The following is a 22,848-nucleotide window of genomic DNA, read 5'->3' as shown; positions in this document are numbered from 1 at the left end:
CAAGTGTTTTCTTCCTTTTTACCACATACATATATGTTTTGATCACTGCTGCTTGAGTCCTCCAATTGGTATAATTCAGATCACATTTTTAGCTAGTTGCTGAGGATATCACATATAAGATGGGATCAAACCTGAAAGTAAGACACTAATGGTTCTCCATCCTCTAAAAGGCCAACAAAGAAAACAAACTAGTGTGATGTGATGTGACTTGCATTTATGTGCACTCTGCATTGGTTTCCCAACAACACTGTAATATTACTGAACACTTTCCTTGTTTTCCTCTTACACACATCTTAAAGTCATATTTGGAAAGATGGCAAAACTTTTGAGAATATAAACAGACCTGTTTTGTTTTTCTTAAGTTCCACATCTATTTGCAGAATTTTGTAAAATAAATGTTCATATCATAATTTAGAATTTATAGCCAAGGATCCTCAAAACAGAAGTTTCATCTTAGGATAGTGTTTGATATATCTAAGAAAAAGTCCAGTAACAGAGAAGAAATGTCTCAAATGTCTCATCAGTTTTAGAGTTTTTTGATATTAGGGAAAGATAATAGAAAAACAGGTAAGATGTATAAAAATAGACCTGATCAACATCATAGGAGATAAATATTTGTTATATAGCATAGGATATCATTACTTGAATGTTCTGAGGGAGGCAGCAAATCAAAAGGCCTAGGTTCTAGTCCTAGCTCCATCATTCACCAACTATGTGACCTTACTTCACCTCTTAGCCTTGCTCTCAATAGTAGTAGGAAAGTAACACCTACCCTGCCTACCTCACACGGCTCTTGTAAGGGTTCGATTGGTATACATGAAAGTTCTTTCAAAACTATATAATACTATATGGCTATAAGGAAATATTAATGTATTTGTTCCAAGGTTATTAATAAAAATTTGAGATTAAAAGAAAAAAGACTACCAAATGGTAAAAACCAACTGAAAAAAGTCAATTAAATTTGGCAACATGGAAATCACTGATCGTAGTAAGAATACAGTCTAACAATAGCATTAATAAGGAAAACAATTTGCAAGAGACTGAGTCATACAACTGATGTGCAACAGTGGGCTGGCTAAGCTGTACCAAAGGAGCTGTACGAGATGGTCCACGAGGATGTGGATAGAAAGTATGAGAATTTCTATTTATATTTTGTCCGACAAGTAAAACAATTAAGTTATAATAATATTTACTATATGAATTAACAGTGCCTCCCTCACAAACTGGAGAAGCTACCCTGAGGTAAGAGAAAAAAATGTCATAAAGTCAAAGGATTAACAGTGGCACCCGCACTCCTACTTCTGCAGCTGTCATGTGACAAAGTTGTGCAGTTCAAATGTGCTGGGTTAAGTGGAATTCCAGATTATATCGTTTTAACTAAATTAACCCTCAATCTAGCTTAAAAAGATTACAAAGAACTCTAGGCCCTGAGGCTAATACTAATAATAAAAGCACACATTAACAAAGAGAAAATGGCTGGGCAAACACATCATCTGCTTTTTTAGCATAAGCACTTCAACAGCTACATTTTAGTGCAAAAAAGAAAATCACTAACAGTCTAATGAGACCTAACAAACCCCCTTAAATTCAAAATTATCAAGACTATTTTAAATATGGATTTGTATACATTCATTAGATAATATAGTATTAATAAATTTTTTGGTGGGGTATGGTGGCTTATGGCTATAACTCTAGCACTTTGGGCAGCTGAGGCAGGCAGATTGCTTGAGACCAGGAGTTCCAGATCACCCTGAGCAATATGGCAAGACCCTCATCTCTACAAAAGATAAAGAAAAATTAGCTGGGCTTGGGGCACACACCTGTAGTCCCAGCTACTGGGAAAGCTGAAGTGGGAGGATCATTTGAGCCTAGGAGGTCAAAGCTGCAGTGAGCTGTGATCACGCCACTGCGTTCCAGCCTGAGCGAAAAAGCGAGACCCTGTCTCAAAACAAATAAATAAATTTTTTTGAATTAAACATATTATTTACCATTTAGATCCTCTTTACATTGTTTTATAATGTGTACAGTATATTGCCGTAGTAGTACATGTATATAACATATAACAAATGAACAAAAAAAATATTGACAATATGTGCTCAAAAATATTTTTACTGATAGAGCGTGTAATTAAAGTATGGAGACCCACTAGAAAAGTATGTAAGAAATAAAGATGCAACAATGAGTACTGGGAAGAGGAAGTGAGAAAGACAGGGCATGGAGGACTAGGGATATTTGTATGTCGCCTTGTTTCTAAGATAGGAGAGCTTAAATGTAAAGCTCTTAAACATTAACCTGCTTATTAAAAACGTAGATTCCAAACTTCACCCCTCTTCCATTTTGATTCAGCCAGCCTGGAATTATGTTCAGAAATTTGCATGTGATGCCAGTGGAACAACCTTAAATGAAAACTGGCCTAAAACAAGGTTTAAATGCCACTAGGAAGATTCCCTAAAAAAGAACAGGTCCAAGATGGGGCACCAAGATTCCATGGTGAACAGAGGAGAAGGGATACAGGGAGAGAGGAGCAACTGGCCTTTATTAAGAGCAGACATGTTGCCTCCACTACAGAAGAGATGGGTGCAACAGCTGACAAAAGAAATGTAGAGTTGGTGGTGACAAGTCCGGGGAATTCGCCATGGAAACAAATATGCTCCTTTACTAGGATTAGTATAGAAACAGAAAAAAAAAAAAAAAAAAAAAAAAAAGTCTCCATTTTTATTTGAAAGAATTCATATTAAAATGAAGCACTTACAGTGTCTCATTTTATTTTTCTTAAATGCAGACTTTCATTTACCAAGAAGGTAAGAATTCATCCAGAGTATTTTTATTTTCAATTTAATTCTTTTCAATCTGGAAATTACCTCATTCATTGTAGTTTTAATGGCACTAAAAATATTTTAAACAATAAAGTTTATTTTCTTGCCTTATTTCTTTACATATTCATTGGCACAACTCTGAAAAAACTAAGTCATAAAAATAGAAGGTTGCTGATTACATGGTGATTACAGCAGCTGGGTAACCATGTACTAATGCTACATAAGGCAGCAGTTAATTGAGAGACTAAAGTTACTTAGAGTACAAATGGAAGTTTAAAACGTGAAATCTTTTGGTTTTAGATCAAAGAGATTTTTCCTTCACTAGTTATACTTCCAATTATTTTGATTTCTGATATGAGACATATTTAAGACTTCATAAGAAAAAAAGTACAATGTGTATAATTTTGTCAAATCATGGGAATTAATCAGTGGAAGTTAGATTAGCAAATTCACTTCTTTAGTTAAAAAACAAAAACAAAACAAAACACACACACACAACAAATCAAGGCTTGAGCCTACTTGCCCTCTCTTTAATTTTATGCAACCCTTTATTTTGAGGCTTTAAAATTTAGAACCTGTTTCTAGACAAAAAAGTTTTGTTATTTTAAATGTTTTAATCAACTTGTGACTTCAATAAACTTATTTATTTTTTTAATTTTTTTAAAATTTTATTATTATTATACTTTAAGTTTTAGGGTACATGTGCACAATGTGCAGGTTTGTTACATATGTATACATATGTAACTTATTCATTTAAAGAAAAACTTTTCTATTTACAAAGGTAATACATGTTGCTTCAAAAATATTTCAGAAAATACTGAATAGTATAAATAATATGAAAGCACCCATAATTTCATCACTCAGAGTACATTATGGTTAAGATGTCTGTGTATGGCCTACCAAACCTTTAAAAAAATGAACATATATATATGTATGTGTGTGTGTATGTTTCTAATAAGAAAAATCAAAATATTACACATATACAGACAACATATGTTGTTTAATTTTGGAATTCTCAGTTTACCTTTTTTCCATATAATAATGTTATTCATGTCAAAACAGACCACATCTTCATTTTTAACAGACGCTAAGTATGCTGATGTAAGGATACAATGTAATCCCCTATCAAAGGGCATGTAGGTATTAGTTAACTTTTAAGAGTGGTAGGTTCATGAAAAAGAAAGTGGATGTTTAAACTTTATGCTCAAATAGGTTTCTTCTCTTACAAAGCTAGCACATAGGCCGGGCGCAGTGGCTCACGCCTGTAACCCAGCACTCTGGGAGGCCAAGGTGGGTGGATCACCTGAGGTCGGGAGTTCGAGACCAGCCTGAACAACATGGTGAAACCCTGTCTTTACTAAAAATACAAAAATTAGCCAAACATGGTGGCACATGCCTGTAATCCCAGCTACTAGGGAGGCTGAGGCAGGAGAATCACTTGAACCCAGGAGGCAGAGGTTGCGGTGAGCTGAGATTACGCCATTGCACTCCAGCCTGGGCAACAAGAGTGAAACTCCGTCTCAAAAAAGAAGCTCACACACAGATCTAGACTAAGACTAAGAGGTTGCCTTATTGTTGGTTTATGAGATAAAATTAGTTTTAAAATTAACTAGCTTGTTTTATTATTTGTCATTATCTGATAATATATGACTTTTATAATTTCAATGAAATAATCACAAATTATGATAATTGGTTTAAACACACACCCATATATAAATTGGTAGTAATTTCTAGAGTGATAAAGAGTTGATGAAAAGTTCCTAACAATTTCATATACATACTCAAAGTAGTCATGTGCTAAATAAAAGCATACATTTAGATTAGCTGAGTAAAAAGTACTGAATGTATATTTTAAGCATATTAAACTTCAGAATCACATTTTCAACCTAGATAAAGTTGCAAAGCTGGAAACATAATGCTTCTAACATTCTGAGGTACCATGTCGTTGAAAAACTGTCCTTGCTGTTTTGAATCTGCTTTTGGAAGGCAATGGGTATAAAAATAAAGGATTATCAGAAAGTTACTCCCATTAGGAACACTAAACACTTAGCATGTGTACAACCAGCAAGTTTGAAAATCAATTAAGTCATTAGGGAAATGCAAATTAAAACCAAAATGAAATACTACTTAACAACCACTAAAATGGGTATACTAAAAAAGGCAGTAACAATGGTTGGTGAGGATACTAAGAAATGGGAAGCCTCACATATTTCTGATGATAAAGTAAAATGGTATAATTTTGGAAAACAGCTTGGTAATTTCTTAAAAACATAAATATAAACTTACCATACAACCCAGTGGTTCCACTCCTAGGAATCTACTCAAGAGAAATAAAAGCATATGTCTACACAAAAATTTGTATGGGAATGTTCACAGCAGCATTATTCATAATAGGCAAACATGGGAAACAACCCAAATGTCCATCAACTGATGAATGGAAACAATATGTGGCATATCCTTAAAATGAAATATTATTCAACAATAAAAAGGAACAAAATACTGATATATGCTACAATACGAAGAACTTCAAAAATGTCACACAAAGAGCCAGAAACAAAAGATTACATACTATATAATTCTATTAACATAAAATGTCCAGAAAAAGTAGCAAGATTAACTTTCTAACAATCACCACCACTATCATCATTTATTGAATATCAATATATTCCAGTATTTTGTCTCTTAAAAGCTTATTGGCAAACGTCAACATCAGTGACTATCATCTTGACTCATACATCAACATTTTACTTGATACAGTTTAAACCAAAAAAAAAAAAAGTTATAAGTTCACTAGGACTTATCTAGTTTATACACAGGTTAAATGCTTTAAAAAATATCTCTCTGGCTCCCTGACTTTAGTACATTTTAATTCTCAGTATCTACACTCAAAATGGGCAATGTAGAAGAAAACTGTCAAATTCTGTAGTATAGCAACCAATGATTAAAGCATAATTAACAAAATACTTTAAACAAATATATATATTCCAGTGATCCACAAATAATCAAGAGTTGTCTATGAAAAACAAGATTCATTCTAATTTCTCTCAACTTCTTTAATACAGAAATGTTCTGTCTGAAGGACTAGAGTAGTAAGAATTGATATATACTAGCCTACTAATAGCATATATCTTTGAGAAAGTTTATTTTCTTCTACAGTAGAATGTGTTTTGACAATAGAATGACATCCCGTTTTTAGTGTAGTGTTTAGAGGCTTTCTGGTGACTGACAGGATTTTAAATACCTGGAACTATATCTGAATTGTAAGGTTAAGAACTAAAAGTGAGTGTGGTGGTTCACACTTGTAATCCAGCACTTTGGGAGGCCAAGGCAGGTGGATCACTTGAGGTCAGGAGTTTGAGACCAGCCTGGCACACATGGAGAAACCCCGTCCCTACAAAAATACAAAAAATTAGCCAGGTGTGGTGGCGGGTGCCTGTAATCCCAGCTACTCGGGAGGCACAGGCTATAGAATCTCTTGAACCCAGGAGACAGCGGTTGCAGTGAGCCAAGATCACGCCATTGCATTCTAGACTGGGCAACAAGAATGAAATTCCGTCTCATAAAGAAGAAAAAAGAAAAAATTTGCCAGGAGTGATGGTGCGTGCCTTTATTTCCAGCAACTCAGGAGGCTGAGGCACGAGAATCACTTGAACCTGGGAGGCAGAGGTTGCAGTGAGCCAAGATTTTGCCACTGCACTACAGCCTGGACAGAATGAGACTCTGTCTCAAAAAAAGAAAAACAAAAAACAAAAAACAAAAGAAAAGGAGTTTAAACAAGATTCAGAAAATGTGAATGGCTTTCCTGAGTCAGGACACTAACAAAATACTACTTAGCCCAGGAAAGAGATATTTTGTAAAATAAAATGTTTGCAAGCTTTTTTGCATTAACTATGTGCATTTTAAACTGTAATACTGCAATTAAAAGGATAAAGTACGAAATCTTAAAAGATATATTCTAACACTGTAATTGGAAAACTCCTAAGAAAAAGTGTTAAAAGCCAAGAAAGATGTTAAGTGAGCTTCTGTAACTGTACCAACCTTAACTGCAAAACTGATGACGACCTAAGGTATTCAAAATGGAATGCACATGATCTCAGGGAGGGGCATAAAAATCCGTTGAGGTGCTTGTTAGACTTACAGAAATATCACAAGAATTTTTCTGACAGTAAAAACTTAGGAGAAGAATACGTAAGGACCTTGGTCAGAAGAGATTTTTGTAAACAGGATAACTTCCTATCAAATGGAATCATTTCAGTTTATCAAGAATGCCTGTAAGTTTGACTTTAGATCTTCACAAGTATATATGGTGTATACCAATAACAAAATTTCACTAATTTGCTAGCATCCACTATCATTAAATTAATGCATTCTTAATTACCTTAAACCTAAAGAAGCTTTTTTATTGAATTAAGGTATTGATAATGGTTGTGCTGTTGGAAATAACCCCCACAGTGAATGACAGCAGGTACAATTTAGATCAGAAGTACTAATGCAGCAGAGGAAATTTGACAATTTTTTAAAGAGTTGAAGAAATTTGGATGTTTTAGAGTTATAAGAACCAAGAATAAAATACGGGGGAAAAATTCAGGAATAAATCATAACACATTCCAAAGCTTTCGCTGTTTCAACACTTTGAAAGAAACAGTTAAAGAAGGTTTAATTCTAATATTACCGTTGAAGCAGATGGTGGATCTGATGACTGCCCTTGACGGTTCCTCGTGTGCTGGTTTAACCCACTGGGATTTGAAGATGGTGTTGTAGGAAGCTGGGTACTGGCTGCAGGTTGCTGAGATGACTCTACTTTGTGGCTCTTATTTGAGCCATCCAATCTGCTACTCCTCTCTATGGCAATCAGGTCACGAATTTTTTGCAGCTGCTCCACTGAAGCTTTTTTAGGAAAGATGAGATGTGTTTCTCCCTGGAATTTATAAAATTAGAAAAAATGTGAACCTTTGCTTTATGTAGTCATTCTTTTGTGCGTGCACACACACACACACACACACACACAGAAACATATAATGAAACCAATAGTATAGAATGCATGCTTCTAAAATCATACTGTATTCTTACCATTATGGTTCTTTTTAAAAACAGCCTAAGGTAAATAATGCCTAAACATAAACCAGAAAATTAAAAAAAAATTTATCTCCTTTTTGGCATTTAATCCTTAGCCTATTTAATGTGGTTCAAAGGACTTTCAGGAAAAAATATTTGATCTTCTAGAAACAGTAAGTCAGAAGGCCTCATAACAGTTGCAAAAATGCATATTCCTATCCTCTCTGCAATAGTATATGATACTACTATTCTCTATGAAATTCCCTGTGAAATAATAATGACAGCAGAGATACAGCCATACAAAAGAATTCAGGGTCACATAAAACCAACAAGAAGTTATCTAACAACCTTTGAATCTTGTTCATCTGAGTCTTTAAAGAATAGCTACATGATTAGAAGTCTGTGTATGGGGTCCACCAATTTTTCCAAGATAACAAAAAGTACACCCTGATAGTCAATCCAAAACTATGGATGGTTAACAGTAACAGGAAGGTAATCCAAACAAAACAAAAGAAATAAAAATCATGTATTTGAGTAGTGATTCATTTAAAGAATACCTATAAATATGCTAAGAATGCTTTAAAATAAAATGCTACAACAAATTCTATAATGTAAAACAGTAAATTACAAAACAAGAAAAAAGGTGAAATGAAATGACAACGTATTTGATCAAATTTCCATGTATTGAAAAGAAACAATGTTAAAAACAGTAATTTCTCCAACTGCAAACGAGATAAAAAGTTGTAGCTGGGCATAGTGGTGCATGCCTGTAATCCCAGCACTTTGGGAGGCCCACATGGGCAGATTACCTGAGGTCAGGGGTTCGAGACCAGCCTGGTCAACATGGCAAAACCCTGTCTCTACCAAAAATACAAAAATGAGCCCGGCGTGGTGGCAGGTGCCTGTAATCCCAGCTACTTGGGAGGCTGAGGCAGGAGAATTGCTTGAACCCGGGAGGCAGACGTTGCAATGAGCCGAGATAGTGCCACTGCACTCCAGCCTAGGCAACAGAGCAGGACTCAGTCTCAAAAAAAAAAAAAAAGTTGCAACAGCATGCAGTACACAGACCTGCAGATCATGAGCATTTAAATTAAACTCTAAAATCGACAATATTACTGTATTTCCCTGGTGACGGCAGACCTACAGGAATCAACTGAACAAGACATTACTCAATGACATGAAAGTCAATTCCATTTGAATCCTTTTTAAGAAGCTGGATTAGACCAGCAAGCTCCATGTACGATTCATAATTGCTATAAAAAAGACAACTACAATGTATTGTCTTTGTGTGTTCTAAGTACTGTGCTAGCCATTTTTTTCTTTGAGGCAGGGTCTCCCTCTGTCACCCAGGCTGGAGTGCAGTGGAGTGATCAAAGCTATATCCTCAAACTCTTGGGCTCAAGCGATCTTCCATCCTCAGCCTCCCGGTAGCTAGGACTACAGGTGTATGCCACCAGACCTGGATGATTTTTTTTTTATTTTTTGGAGAGACAGGGGTCTCAATCTTTTGCCCAGGCTGGTCTCAAACTCCTAACCTCAAATGATCCTCCCACCTTAGCCTCCCAAAGCAAAATGCTAGGCATTTTAAATACATTATCTCAAGTAATATAACTACCCTGAAAAGTAGGTATTAGATTAATATTCAGTTTTTTTTTTTTTTTTTTGGAGACGGAGTTTTGCTCTTGTTGCCCAGTCTGGAGTGCAGTGGTGTGATCTCAGCTCACTGCAACCTCTGCCTCCTAGGTTCAAGCAATTCACCTGCCTCAGCCTCCCGAGTAGCTGGGATTACAGGCATGTGCCACCACGCCTGGCTAATTTTTGTATTTTTTAGTAGAGACAGGGTTTCACTACGTTGGTCAGGCTGGTCTCAAACTCCTGACCTCAGGTAATCCACCCACCACAGCCTCCCAAGGTGCTGGGATTATAGGCATGAGCCACCACGCCCGGCGAATACTCATTATATGAAAATACAAAGGCTCAGGGAAGTTAAACAACCTGCTTGAAGCCACAGAACAACTGGCAGAGCAGGGATTCAGACTCCACGACCTTAATCGTTATGCTATAAATGACTCCATCTTCAGCTGAACAGAGACCGAAACCCATGAGCTTGCACAAATAGTTGAAGGGAATAAGCAAAGAACATTTGTACAACTGTAATGATTAGATGACTGGCACAAATTGTAACACAACGACTTTTTCAACATTAGAAAGAATCTTCTCATATCTAGGAGGAGGCCTAGGAAGAGAAACCAGACATCTGGTTTAAAACCAAATATGAAGGCATCTGATCTCATACTATTACTGGAACAGCACTGAGAAAGGCAAACAACTCCATGGACAGAGAAGGAAAAAGAGCATGACAGGTTATTTAGATGTAGGTCTCAGTCCACAACTCAGAGAGGGCCCCAGTAAGACAGATATGCTGCTCATGCCATGCTCCCTTCCCTTCAGTCTCTTTACAACCAGTTCTAAAAGAAGATACAATTATGGCCAAAGTGTCTATATCAAAAAATTTAACCAACAGCACTGTTATTATCATAAATGGACAAAATTATAAGCTTAATGCACTAGATGTAATAATATTTTAAGAAATCAAAAAGAGGCCTAGTGCGGTGGCTCACGCCTGTAATCCCAGCACTTTGGGAGACCAAGGCGGGCAAATCACGAGGTCAGGAGTTTGAGATGAGCCTGACCAACACGGTGAAACCCCGTCTCTACTAAAAATACAAAAATTGGCTGGGCGCAGTGGTAGGCGCCTATAATCCCAACTACTCGGGAGGCTGAGGCAGGAGAATCGCTTGAACCCAGGAGGCAGAGGTTGCAGTGAGCCAAGATCATGCTACTGCACTCCGGCCTGGGCGACAGAACTAGACTCCGTTTCAAAAAAAAAAAAAAAAAAAAAAAAGAAATCAAAAAGAATTCTAGTATTTAACAAATTTGTTTCTCAAGGCATTTTTGTTGAGACAATTCTTATTACAGGATATGTAGCAAACCTGATCCTGACCACTAAATGCTGAAAATATCGTCCAGTCAATAAAACAACCCAACTGCCCTAGCAAATTTCCCATGCTCATCTTTAACAGGCTGAAGAAAGAGGTGCAGGTGGAGGGGGCAGGTATGGCTCCTGGTGGAAAACTACTCCACTGAGATAAACTGTAGGGTCACATATCCATTTGGATCCTAACCGTTTTCATTTCAACGTCACTCTCAGAAACTGTCATAAAAAAGAATGCAGCCTCAGAGACAAGTGGGCCTAAAAATATCCAGAATTTTAATATACAGCTGAAAATTTTGGGATAGGTCTTAGGTTCATACTCCATTTTCAAAAGCCCACCATGCTGGGAAAATTAGATATCCATAGGCAGCGGAATGAAACCAGACCCCATCTGTATCTTACCACATACAAAAATCAAATCAAGATGGATTAGAGGCTGCGTGTGGTGGCTCACGCTTGTAATCCCAGCACTTTGAGGGGCTGAGGCAGGTGGATTGCTTGAGGTAGGGAGTTCGAGACCAGCCTGGCCAACATGGCGAAACCCCGTCTCTACTAAAAATATAAAAATTAGCCAGACGTGGTGGCAGGCGCCTATAATCCCAGCTACTCGGGAGGCTAAGGCAAGAGAATCACTTGAACCTCACTGGTTGCAGTGAGCCAGGATCGCACCACTACACTCCAGCCTGGGCGACAGAGCAAGACTCCATCTCAAAAAAAAAAAAAAAAGATGGGCCAGGTGCGGTGGCTCAGGCCTGTAATCCCAGAACTTTGGGAGGCCGAGGTGGGTGGATCACCTGAGGTCAGGAGTTCAATACCAGCCTGGCCAACATGGTGAAACCCCGTCTCTACTAAAAATACAAAAAAAATTAGCTGGGCAGTGTGGCGGACACCTGTAATCCCAGTTATTTGGGAGACTGAGGCAGGAGAATCACTTGAACCCGGCAGAGGCTGCAGCGAGCAGTGACTGTGCCACTGCACTCCAGCCTGGGCAACAACAGGCGAAACTCCATCTAAAAAAAAAAAAAAAAAGATGGATTACAGACTACAGACTTAAGTGTAAGACCTTAAAGTATAACCTTAAACTATAAGACTACTAGAAGAAAATATTGGGAAAACACTTCAGGAAATTGGTCTGGGCAAAGATTTCATGAGTAAGACTTTTTTTTTTTTTTTTTGAAGCAGAGTCTTGCTCTGTCGCCCAGGCTGGAGCACAGTGGTGTGATCTTGGCTCACCGCAACCTCCATTCTGCCTCAGCCTCCCAAGTAGCTGGGACTACAGGCGCCCGCCACCACCCCGGCTAATTTTTTGTATTTTTAGTAGAGATGGGGTTTCACCGTGTTAGACATGGTCTCGATCTCTTGACCTTGTGATCCGCCCACCTTGGCCTCCCAAAGTGCTGGGATTACAGGCGTGAGCCACGGTGCCTGGCCTCATGAGTAAGACTTTAAGAACACAGGCAACTAAAGCAAAAATTGACAAAAGGTATCACATCAAATTAAAAAGCTTATGCACAGCAAAGGAAAGAACAAACAATGTGAAGAGACAAACTAGAAAGTGAAAGAAAATATGTGCAAACTATTCAAATGACAAGGGATTAAGAACCAGACTATAAAAGGAACTGAAACAACTTAATAGCAAAAAACAAATCTCATTTAAAAATGAGCAAAAGAGGCCGGCGCAGTGGCTCACGCCTGTAATCCCAGCACTTTGGGAGACCAAGGTGGGCGGATCACTTGAGGTCAGGAGTTCGAGACCAGTCTGGCCAACATGGTGAAACCCCATCTCTACTAAAAATACAAAAGAATTAGCTGGGCATGGCGGCGTGCACCTGCAGTCCCAGCTACTCAGGAGGCTGAGGCAGGAGAATCACTTGAACTTGAGAGGTGAAAGCTGCAGTAAGCTGAGACTGTGTCACTACACTCCAGCATGGGCAATGAAGTGGGACTCCATTTCAAAAAATAATAAATAAAAATAAAAATAAAAATGAGCAAAAGATCTGAATAGACATTTCTCAAAGGAAGACATACAATTGGCTAACAGGTGTATGAAAAAATGCTCAACATCACTAATTATCAGAGAAATGAAAATCAAAACCACAATGAGATATTATCTTACTCCAGTTAAAATAGCTATTATCAAACAGACAGAAAATAAATGCTGGCAAGGATGCAAAGAATCTTTATACATTGTTAGTGGGAATACAAATTAGTATGTAAACTAAGAAAAAGAGTATAAAGGTTCCTCAAAAAAACTAAAAATAGAACTATCATATGATCCAGTAATCCTACCACTAGGCACATATCCAAAAAAAGGTAATCATTTTTAAATGATCTTTAATTTTTTAAAAAAAATTCTTGTGCTTAATTTTTAAGCATTTTAAAATTTCTTTTATTTAATTCTATTTTTTTATTTCAATAGGTTTTTGGGGAAGGGGTTGGTGTCTGGTTACATGGATAAGCTCTTTAGTGGTGATTTCTGAGGTTTTGATGCACTTATCACCTGACTAAATGTATAGTCTTTTATCCCTCGCACCCTTCCCACTCTCTTCCCCGCTCCAAGTCCCCACAGTCCACTGTATGATTCTTAGGGCTTTGCATCCACATAGCTTAGCTCCCACTTACAAGTGAGAACATATAATGTTTGGTTTTCCATTCTTGAGTTACCTCACTAAGTAAGTTACCTCACTTAGAATAATGGTCTCCAATCCTATCCAGGTTGCTGCAAATGCCATTATTTCATTCTTTTTTATAGCTGAGTAGTATTCATAGTATTCCACTTTTTTGTTTGAGACAGAGTTTTGCTTGTCACACAAGCTGGAGTGCAATGGCATGATCTCAGCTCACTGCAACCTCCGCCTCCCGGGTTCTAGTGATTCTCCCCTCAGCCTCCCGAGTAGCTGGGACTACAAGTGCCCACCACCATGCCCAGCAAATTTTTGTATTTTTAGTAGAGATGGGGTTTCACCATGTTGGCCAGGGTGGTCTTGAACTCCTGACCTAAGGTGATCCACCCACATCGGCCTCTCAAAGAGCTAGGATTACAGCCATGAGCCACTACCACCTGGCCTCCACATTTTCTTCATCCACTTGTTGACTGATAGATTCCATATTTTTGCAATTGCAAACTGTGCTACTATAAACATGCGTGTGCAAGTATCTTCTTCATGTAATGACTTCTTTTCCTCTGGGTAGATATCCAGTACAGGAATTCCTAGATCAAATGGTAGATCTACTTTTAGTTCTTTAAGGACCCTCCATGCTGTTTTCCATAGGGGTCATACTAGTTTATGTTCCCACCAACAGTGTAAAAGTGTTCCCTTTTCACCAACATGTTATTTTTTGATTTTTTAATTACGGCCATTCTTGCAGGAGTAAGGTTGTGTCACACTGTGGTTTTGATTTGCATTTCCTTGATAGATGTTGAACATTTTTTCATGTTTATTGGTCATTTGTATATCTTCTTTCGAGAACTGTCTATTCATGTCCTTAGCCAACTTTTTGATGGGATTTTTTTTCTTGCCGATTTGTTTGAGTTCCTTCTAGATTCTAGATATCAGTCCTTTGTTGGATGCCTAGTTTGTGAAGATTTTCTCCCGTTCTGTGGGTTGTCTGTTAACTCTGCTGATTATTTCTTTTGCTGTGCAGAAGCTTTTCAGTATAAGCTCCATCTATTTATCTTTGTTTTTATTGCATTTGCTTTTGGATTCTTGGTCATGAAGTCTTCACCTAAGCCAATGTCTAGACCGGTTTTTCTGATGTTATCTTCTAGAATTTTTTATGATTCCAGGTCTTAGATTTAAGTCTTTCATACAGCTCCAGTTGATTTTTGTATAAGAGATGAGGATCCAGTTTCAATCTTCTACATGTGGCTTGCCAATTATCCTAGCACCACTGAATACGTGTCCTATTCCCACTATGTTTTGTTTGCTTTGTTGAAGATCAGTTGGTTGTAAGTATTTGGCTTTAATTTCTGAGTTATTTATTCTATTCTATTGGTCTATGTGCCTATTTTTATGCCAGTACCACACTGTTTTGTTGACTATAGTCTTGTAGTATAGTTTGAGGTCAAGTAATGTGATTCCTCCAGATTTGATTTTTGGTTAGTCTTGTTTTGGCGATGTAAGCTGCTTTTAAAAATTTTAGGACCATTTTTTTTAGTTCTGTGGAGAATGATGATGGTATTTTGATGGGAATTGCATTGAATTTGGAGATTGCTTTTGGTAGTATGGTCATTTTCACAATATTGATTCTACCCTTCCATGAGTATGGGATGTGTTTCCATTTGTTTGTGTTGTCTATGATTTCCTTCAGCAATGTTTTGTAGTTTTCCTTATAGAGGTCTTTCATGTGGTTGGTTAGGTATACTCGTAAGTATTTAATTTTATTTATTTATTTTATTTTATTTTATTGCAGCGATTGTAAAAGGAGTTGAGTTCTTGATTCTTAGCTTGGTCGCTGTTGGTGTACAAATAGTGCTACTGATTTGGGTACATTAATTTTGCATCCTGAAACTTTACTGAATTCATTTATCAGCTCTAGGAGCTTTTTGGATCAATCTTTAGGGTTTTCCAGGTATATGATCATGTCTTCAGCAAACAGCAACAGTTTATTCCTCTCTACCAATTTTGATGTTCTTTATTTCTTTCTCTTGTCTGACTGCTCTGGCTAGGACTTCCAGTACTATGTTGAACAAAAGTGGTGAAAGTGGGCATCCTTGTCTTGTTCCAGTTCTCGGGGGAATGCTTTCTACTTTTCCCTGTTCAGTACACTGTTGGCTGTGAGTGTGTCATACACAGCTTTGATTACCTTAAGGTATGTCCCTTCTATGCCAATTTTGCAGACCTGTCTAGTGCCGTCAGTGAGTATTGAAGTCTCCACTATTATTGTGTTATTGTCTATCTCATTTCTTAGGTCTAGTAGCAATTGTTTTATAAATTTGGGAGCTCCAGTGTTAGGTACATACATATTTAGGACTGTAATATTTTCCAGTTGGACTAGCCCTTTTATCATTAAATAATGCCCCTCTGTCTTTTTCTAATCGTTGCTTTGAAGTCTGTTTTGTCTAACAATAGCTACTCCCGCTGGCTTTTGGTTTTCATTTGCATGGAATATCTTTTTTCACCCCTTTACCTTAAGCTTATGTTAGTCTTTATGTATTAAGTGAGTCTCTTAGAGACAGAGAATACATGGTTGGCAAATTCTTCTTCATTCTGACATTCTGTGGAGCATTTAGGCCACTGACATTCAATGTTAGTACTGAGATGTGAGGTACTATTCTAGTGATCATGCTAGTTGTTGTGTGAATACTTTGTTTTTTGTTTTTTTCATTATGTTATTTATTGTTTTATAGGTTCTGTGAGATTTATGCTTTAAGGAGGTTATAATTTGGTGTATTTCGAGGTTTTATTTCAAGATTTAGAGCTCCTTTTTAGCAGTTCTTGTAGCGCTAGCTTGGTAGTGGCAAATTCTCTTGGCATTTGTTTCTCTGAAAGACTATCTTTCCTTCATTTATAAAGCTTAGTTTTGCTGGATGCAAAATTCTTGGTTGACAATTATTTTGTTTAAGGAAGCTAAAGATAGGACCCCAATCCCTTCTGGCTTGTAGGGTTTCTACTGAGAAATCTGCTGTTAATCTGATAGGTGTTCCTTTTTAGGTTATCTGATGCTTTTGCCTAACGGCTTATAAGATTATTTCCTTTGTCTTGACTTTAGACAACCTGAGGACTATGTGCCTAGGTGATGATCTTTTTGAGATGAATTTCCCAGGTGTTCTTTGAGCTTCTTGTATTTGGATATGTAGATCTCTAGGAAGGCCAGAGAAGTTTTCCTCAATTATTCCCTCAAATATGTTTTCCAAACTTTTAGATGTATTTTCTTCCTCTGGAACACTAATTATTCTTGGGTTTGGTCGTTTAACATAATCCCAAACTTCCTTGGGGCTTTGATCATTTTTAAAATTCTTTTTTGTCTTTGTTGGATTGGGTTAATATGAAAGCCTTGTCTTTGAGCTCTGAAGTTCTCTTCTACTTGTTCAATTCCATTATTGAAATTTTCCAATGTATTTTGCATTTCCCTAGGTGTGTTCTTCACTTCCAGAAGTTGTAATTGTTTTTTATTAGTATTATTTATTTCTCTGGAGATTTTTTTTCATCCATATCCTGTATCACTCTTTAAATTTCTTTAAGTTGGTATTCATCTTTCTCTGGTGTCTCCTTGAGTAACCTAATAACTGACCTTCTGAATTCTTTTTCTGGCAATTCAGAGATTTCTTCTTGGTTTGGATCCATTGCTACTATGCTAGTGGGATCTTTTGGGGATGTTAAAGAACCCTGTTTTGTCATATTACCAGAATTGTTTTTCTGGTTCCTCCTCATTTAGGTATAGACTATGTCAGAGGAAGGATCTGGGGCTCAAGGGCTGCTGTTCAGATTCTTTGGCCCCATGGGGTGCTCCCTTGATGTGGTGCTCTTCCCTTCCTCTAGGAATGGGGCTTCCTGAGAGCTGGACTGCAGTGATTGTTATTGCTCTTCTGGGTCTAGCAACCCAGTAGAGCTACTGGGCTCTGAACTGGTATTAGAGAGTATCTGCAAAGAGTCCTGTGACGTGATCTGTCTTCAAGTCTCAGCCATAGATACCAGTACCAACTCTGATGGAGGTGGCAGGGGAGTGAAGTGGACTCTGTGTGGGACCTTGGTTGTAGTTTTGTTTAGTGTGTTGGTTTTCTCGAATTCCAGGTGTGCTGGCAGTAAAGCTGTCATGCAGTCGGACTCAGGACTTCTGGTTAGCCAGGATGTTACAGGTGGTGGATTAGCTGTTGTTTTCTCCTTTCTTGGGGCAAAGTTGTTCTTTAAGGAGTTGCTGTAATGGTTTCAGTTGGTTGGCCTCCAGCCAGAAGGTGATGCTTTCAAGACAGCATCAGCTGCGGTAGTATCAAGAAGATATAAGCTTGCCCTAGGGTTGCCTGGATAAGTATTTGGGTTTCTCAGGCAGTGGGCAGGGCCATAGAGTTCCCAAGAGATTATGTCTTTTCTCTTCAGTTGCCAGGATGGGTTGAGAAAGACCATCAGGTGAAAGCAGCGTTATCAGGCATGTCTGAGCGCAGACGCAGACTCTCTTTGGGTTGGGCTTATTGTGGCCCCTGTGGGGGATGGGGGTGTGGTTCTCAGGCCAATGGAGTTATGTTTCCAGGGGGGATTACAGCTGTCTCTGCCGCGTCATACAGGTCACCAGGGAAGTGGGGGAAAGCCAGCAATAACAGGCCTTACCCAGCTCCCACGCAGCCAGAAGGGCCAGTCTCACTCCCACCATGCCCCACCAATAGCACCATGTTTATATCCAGGCGTGTACACAGGGCTGAGATTTTGCCCCAGGCTACAAGTCTCCCCACTGAGAAAGCAATCAGGGTTTTCAGGCTTCACCCCTCTCTGTCTGCCTTGGCTTCTGTGCTTGTATCTGCAGTATCTGCATTTCCCATGTGCCACCTCCCCTCCACATGGAACAGGAAAATTCATGTTCAGCTGCAAGTTTCTTTCTCCCTGTGGTCTTTCCCCAATTCCATTGGCAGCCCTCCCCAAGGACCCCTGTGAGATAAAGTCAGAAATGGCTTCCTTGGTGGCCAGGAGTGCCTGCAGGCTCTTCTCGCTGCTTGTTCTACTTTTATATTTCGCTCAGCTCTCTAAATTCATTTCAGCTCTAAGTAAGGTTAAACCCTTCTCCCGTGATCTGGATTTTCAAGTTCCCCAGTGGACTTTCCCCCTCTCACACTTCGGGCACTCACAGGTTTTCCTCTGTCTCATGGAATTTGCAGCAGCAAGCTGCTTTTTTCAAAGGGTCTGTGAATTCTTTTGGTTTTCCTGGTATGTTCCTGTGGTAGTTCTCACAGCAAAAGTTCACGATGTGAGTTTCCAGGCACTGTTCTGTCAGTCCAATTGGGAGCTGCAAGTTAGTCCTGGCTCCTATCCACCATTTTCCAAAATCAGCATATTGAAGAGGTATCTGCATTCCTATGTTTACTGCAGCATTATTCACAATAGCCAAGATATGGAATTAACCTAATTGTCCACCAATAGATGAATGGATAAAGAATATGTGGTATCTATACACAATGGAATATCATTCCACCATAAAAAAAAGAACAAAACCCTGTCATTTGCATCAACATGGATGGAAATGGAGGGACATTATGTCAAGCAAAATAAGCCAGAATTCAGAAAGACAAATAACACATGTTCTCACTCATATGTGGGAGCTAAAACAATTGATCCCACAGAAGAAAAGAGTGACTGTAAAAAGATATTACAAAATTAAATAAAAATTTAAAAAAATAAAGAAGAGTGGAATGGCAGTTACCAAAGGCTTGGAGGGATAGAAAGGACTGGGCAATAGAAAGAGATTGGTTAATGGGTACAAAATTATAGTTAAATAGGAGGAATAATTTCTCATGTTCTATAGCACAATACGGTGACTATGGTTAAGAACAATTCATTGTACATTTCAAAATAGCTAGAAGACAGAATTTTGAAAGTTTCTAACACAAAGAGATGATAAATGTTTGAGATCATGGATATTCCAATTACTCAGATATGTTCATTACACATTTGTATGCTTGCATCAAAATATCACCTGTACCCCATACTGTACAACTATTATGTATCCATATAATTATTCTTTAAAAAGTCCACCAACTTTCTTTTTGGTGGTAGAGTTCAAGTCCTGAGGTGCAACGTCTAAAGACGAACAGAAACTTTAAGTATAAATTAGTCATATCAAAACCTGTTAATCTTTTCTGAAATTGTGACTCCATTTGCATCAAATACTTCTACAAGTCTCAGTGAGGCCTGTTATTTGGCACTGGAGTGACCAGTACTGGTTTGCCTGAGACTGAGGGGTTTTCTGGGATGTGGGACTTTCATTGCTAAAACCATGACAGTACTGAGCAAACTGGAATGGCTGGCTACCCTACTTGGCACTCAAAATATTTGGTGAATGAAAGACAAATCTAATTCTATTGAATATGTGACACTTCGACATGAGAAATGGGTAGAGTCTTCAGTTGTCATTTACTCAATTTTCCCAACCAATCTGAATCTTGAAAATTGGCATTTCCTTGAAAAAGGAATCTTAAATTCTTTATGTTCAGATACCTGTGTATCATCTATAATCAGATGACACCATAATTTATACCCCCCGCCTAATCTCTCCTTTGGGGTTGTAAACTCATATATCCAACTGCTTACTTGACATCTTTACTTGAATATTTAACAGCAAATTGGTCACAATTGTCCAAAGATAGGTGTTGGTTTCTCCCCTAAAACCTGCTACTCTCCAAGGCTTCTCTATCTCAATTAATGATACTCCCATCCAATTAGTTGCTTAAACCAAAACATAGGTAAGTCCCTGATTCCTTCCTTTCCCTTATATCTTACATCTAATTTACCAGTAAGTCCTGTTGATTCTGCCACAAAAAGAAATCCTGGATCCATCTACTTCTCTCCATTTCCACCATCAGTACTTAATTCAACAAATCTTTATTGAGTACCTAACAGTTGTAATGCATCAGCATTATTCCAGGAGCTAGCAACACAGGGAACAGAAATGACAAAAAGCCCTGCCTTCATGGACTTTATACAGACCACTACCATTTCTTATTTAGACTAATGTAATAAGCTTTCTAACCGGTCTCCCTGCTTCATCCCTTGTCCCCATCCCACCACCTCCAGGAATTCTCTTTACAGCAAGCTAGAATAATCTTCAAAACTATTTTTCCCTACTTAAAACTTTCCAGGCTGGGCACGGCAGCTCACGCCTGTAATCCTAATACTTTGGGAGGCCAAGGCGGGCGGATCACCTGAGGTCAGGAGTTCGAGACCAACCTGACCAACATGGAGAAACCCTATCTCTACTAAAAATAGAAAATTGGCCAGGCATGGTGGCACATGCCTAGAATCCCAGCTACTTGGTAGGCTGAGGCAGGAGAATCGCTTGAACCCAGGAGGCGAAGGTTGTGGTGACCAAGATTGCATCATTGCACTCCAGCCTGGACAACAAGAGTGAAATTCCATCTCAAAAAAAAAATATTCCCAATGGCTTCTCATCTCACTTAGAATAAAGTCTAAGTCTTTGCCGCAGTCCTTAAGACCCCACGTGTCCTGGTCTCTGCCTCCCTATGCAGCTTATTTCTGTTTCAAGGTTACTTCTGCTGGAAATCCTTCACACACATTAATACTTCTGCCTGAAATACTCTTACCTGAGAGTTTCAGGTACCTGACATGTTTCAAGTCACAGCTCAAATGTCATCTCCTCAGAGAGGCCTTCCCTGACCACTGCCTGCCATGCAAAGTACTTTTTATTCTATTACCTGGTCTTATTTTCTTCTTTGCACTCATCTTGTTTTCACATCTACTGGCTGTTTAATCTACTAGAATGTAAGCCCCATGTGAGATGGGATTATATCTACTACTTTGTTCACTACTGTTACTTCAGGGCCTGAAATAGAACCTGGGGAGGGAAGCAGAGAGGCATGAAGGAAAGTGAATCTTACATAGCAGCTCAGCCTATCTCTTTAACAATTTCTACGACTGCCTATACTGACGACCACTGACTACTGAGTCTCTGTAACTTGTTCAAGTTCTTTCAATGCTCTACAAAGGAGAACTAGTTAAGGATATAAACATAAGGAAAATTCAGAATCTTAATAACTACTTTCGATGTGTCATAAAATTAAACTACACCACAAGATTCCAAAAGATAACACCAAAATATTCATTTGAAGTAAAAACAAAAAAAAAACATACTGAGACTCCTCTCCTGTCACAGAAGAAACCCCTTCTGTGTGGCAGCTGAACTCAGTTTTTCTGTTTACTTCAGACTCTTTTCATTTCCTACTACAGACAGGTAGCTAGACTCTATTAGTATTCATGTGTGCTCACAAATCATGTTTCAGCGAAAAGCCTAAAGTGAACCACATTTGGTCCTTGGGTTGCATGTTTGACCCTTATTCCAAAGAATTGAGACTCTTAAGAATTTCTCTGTGGAGCGTTGTTATATTTTACTGAAATTTTAAACTATACTTGCTGTGATTTTTAAATGTCCAATCAGGGAAGAAATAACTACTTCTACTGATTCCTAAAATGATAAATTAAAAAACATTATCTTATTCAATTATTCACCAACATGATAATGACTGCTTTGGGCGTGAAGAGGGGAGAGGAAATCCTTGAACATACTTACCTCTTCAAAGCCCATTTCAAATAAACATTCAACAGCTCCTCTGACAGGCAAGAGTCTAGTAGAAAAGGCTGTGTTTCCAATCCGGATAGATCTATATTTTTCATCGTTAGGGTTTCTGACAAAAAACAAAAGTTTGATTATATATTAAAAAACCAGGTCATAGTTCTTCAAAGACTTTACTTTCGACAAACATGACCTAGGTATACCTTTATAGTCACTTGATTTTCTTTCTTCCCTAAACCAATGGTTGTTTTTACTATAAGTAAAAACAGTAAATTACATTCTGTGCTGCTAAGTTTAAGGTACATTTTTTTTTGAGATGGGGGGGTTTCGCTTCAGTTTAAGATACATTCTTTTTTTTTTTTTTTTTTTTGACAGAGGGGTCTTGCTCTGTTTCCCAAGCTGGAGTGCAGTGGCGTGACCTAGGTTCACTACAGCCTCCACTTCCCACGTTCAAGCAATTCTCCCACCTTAGCCTCCCAAGTAGCTGGGATTACAGGGGTGCGCCACCACTCCCGGCTAATTTTGCATTTTTTAAGTAGAGACAGGGTTTCACCATGTCGACCAGGCTGGTCTTGAACTCTTGACCTCAGGTAATCCACCCGCCTCAGCCTCCCAAAGTGCTGGGGATTACAGGTGTGAGCCACCGCACCTGGCCCAAGACACATTCTTGACACAGACAGTATGGCAATAAAAGGAAGACACAAATTTCTTTTACCATAATTAAGATTTTGAATACTACACTTGGGACAA

General features: G+C 38.3%; 1 protein-coding gene across 4 annotated transcripts in view; it reads right to left on the bottom strand.

Moving 5' to 3' along the window:
• NGLY1 (N-glycanase 1) overlaps positions 1–22,848 on the bottom strand; it is a 65,379-nt gene that overhangs the window by 38,332 nt on the left and 4,199 nt on the right. For all 4 annotated transcript variants that reach the window (XM_055285493.2, XM_055285499.2, XM_063637106.1 and 1 more), the window contains exons 2-3: positions 22,096–22,210; positions 7,489–7,734 (exon numbers count right to left, since the gene is read on the bottom strand). In XM_055285493.2, the coding sequence (XP_055141468.1) occupies positions 7,489–7,734; positions 22,096–22,210 (361 nt within the window). The remainder of the gene's footprint in view (positions 1–7,488; positions 7,735–22,095; positions 22,211–22,848) is intronic.

Source organism: Symphalangus syndactylus, chromosome 1 (assembly GCF_028878055.3).
Source record: "Symphalangus syndactylus isolate Jambi chromosome 1, NHGRI_mSymSyn1-v2.1_pri, whole genome shotgun sequence".
Taxonomy (NCBI): Eukaryota; Metazoa; Chordata; class Mammalia; order Primates; family Hylobatidae; genus Symphalangus; species Symphalangus syndactylus.
This window is presented reverse-complemented; position numbering and strand designations above follow the sequence as displayed.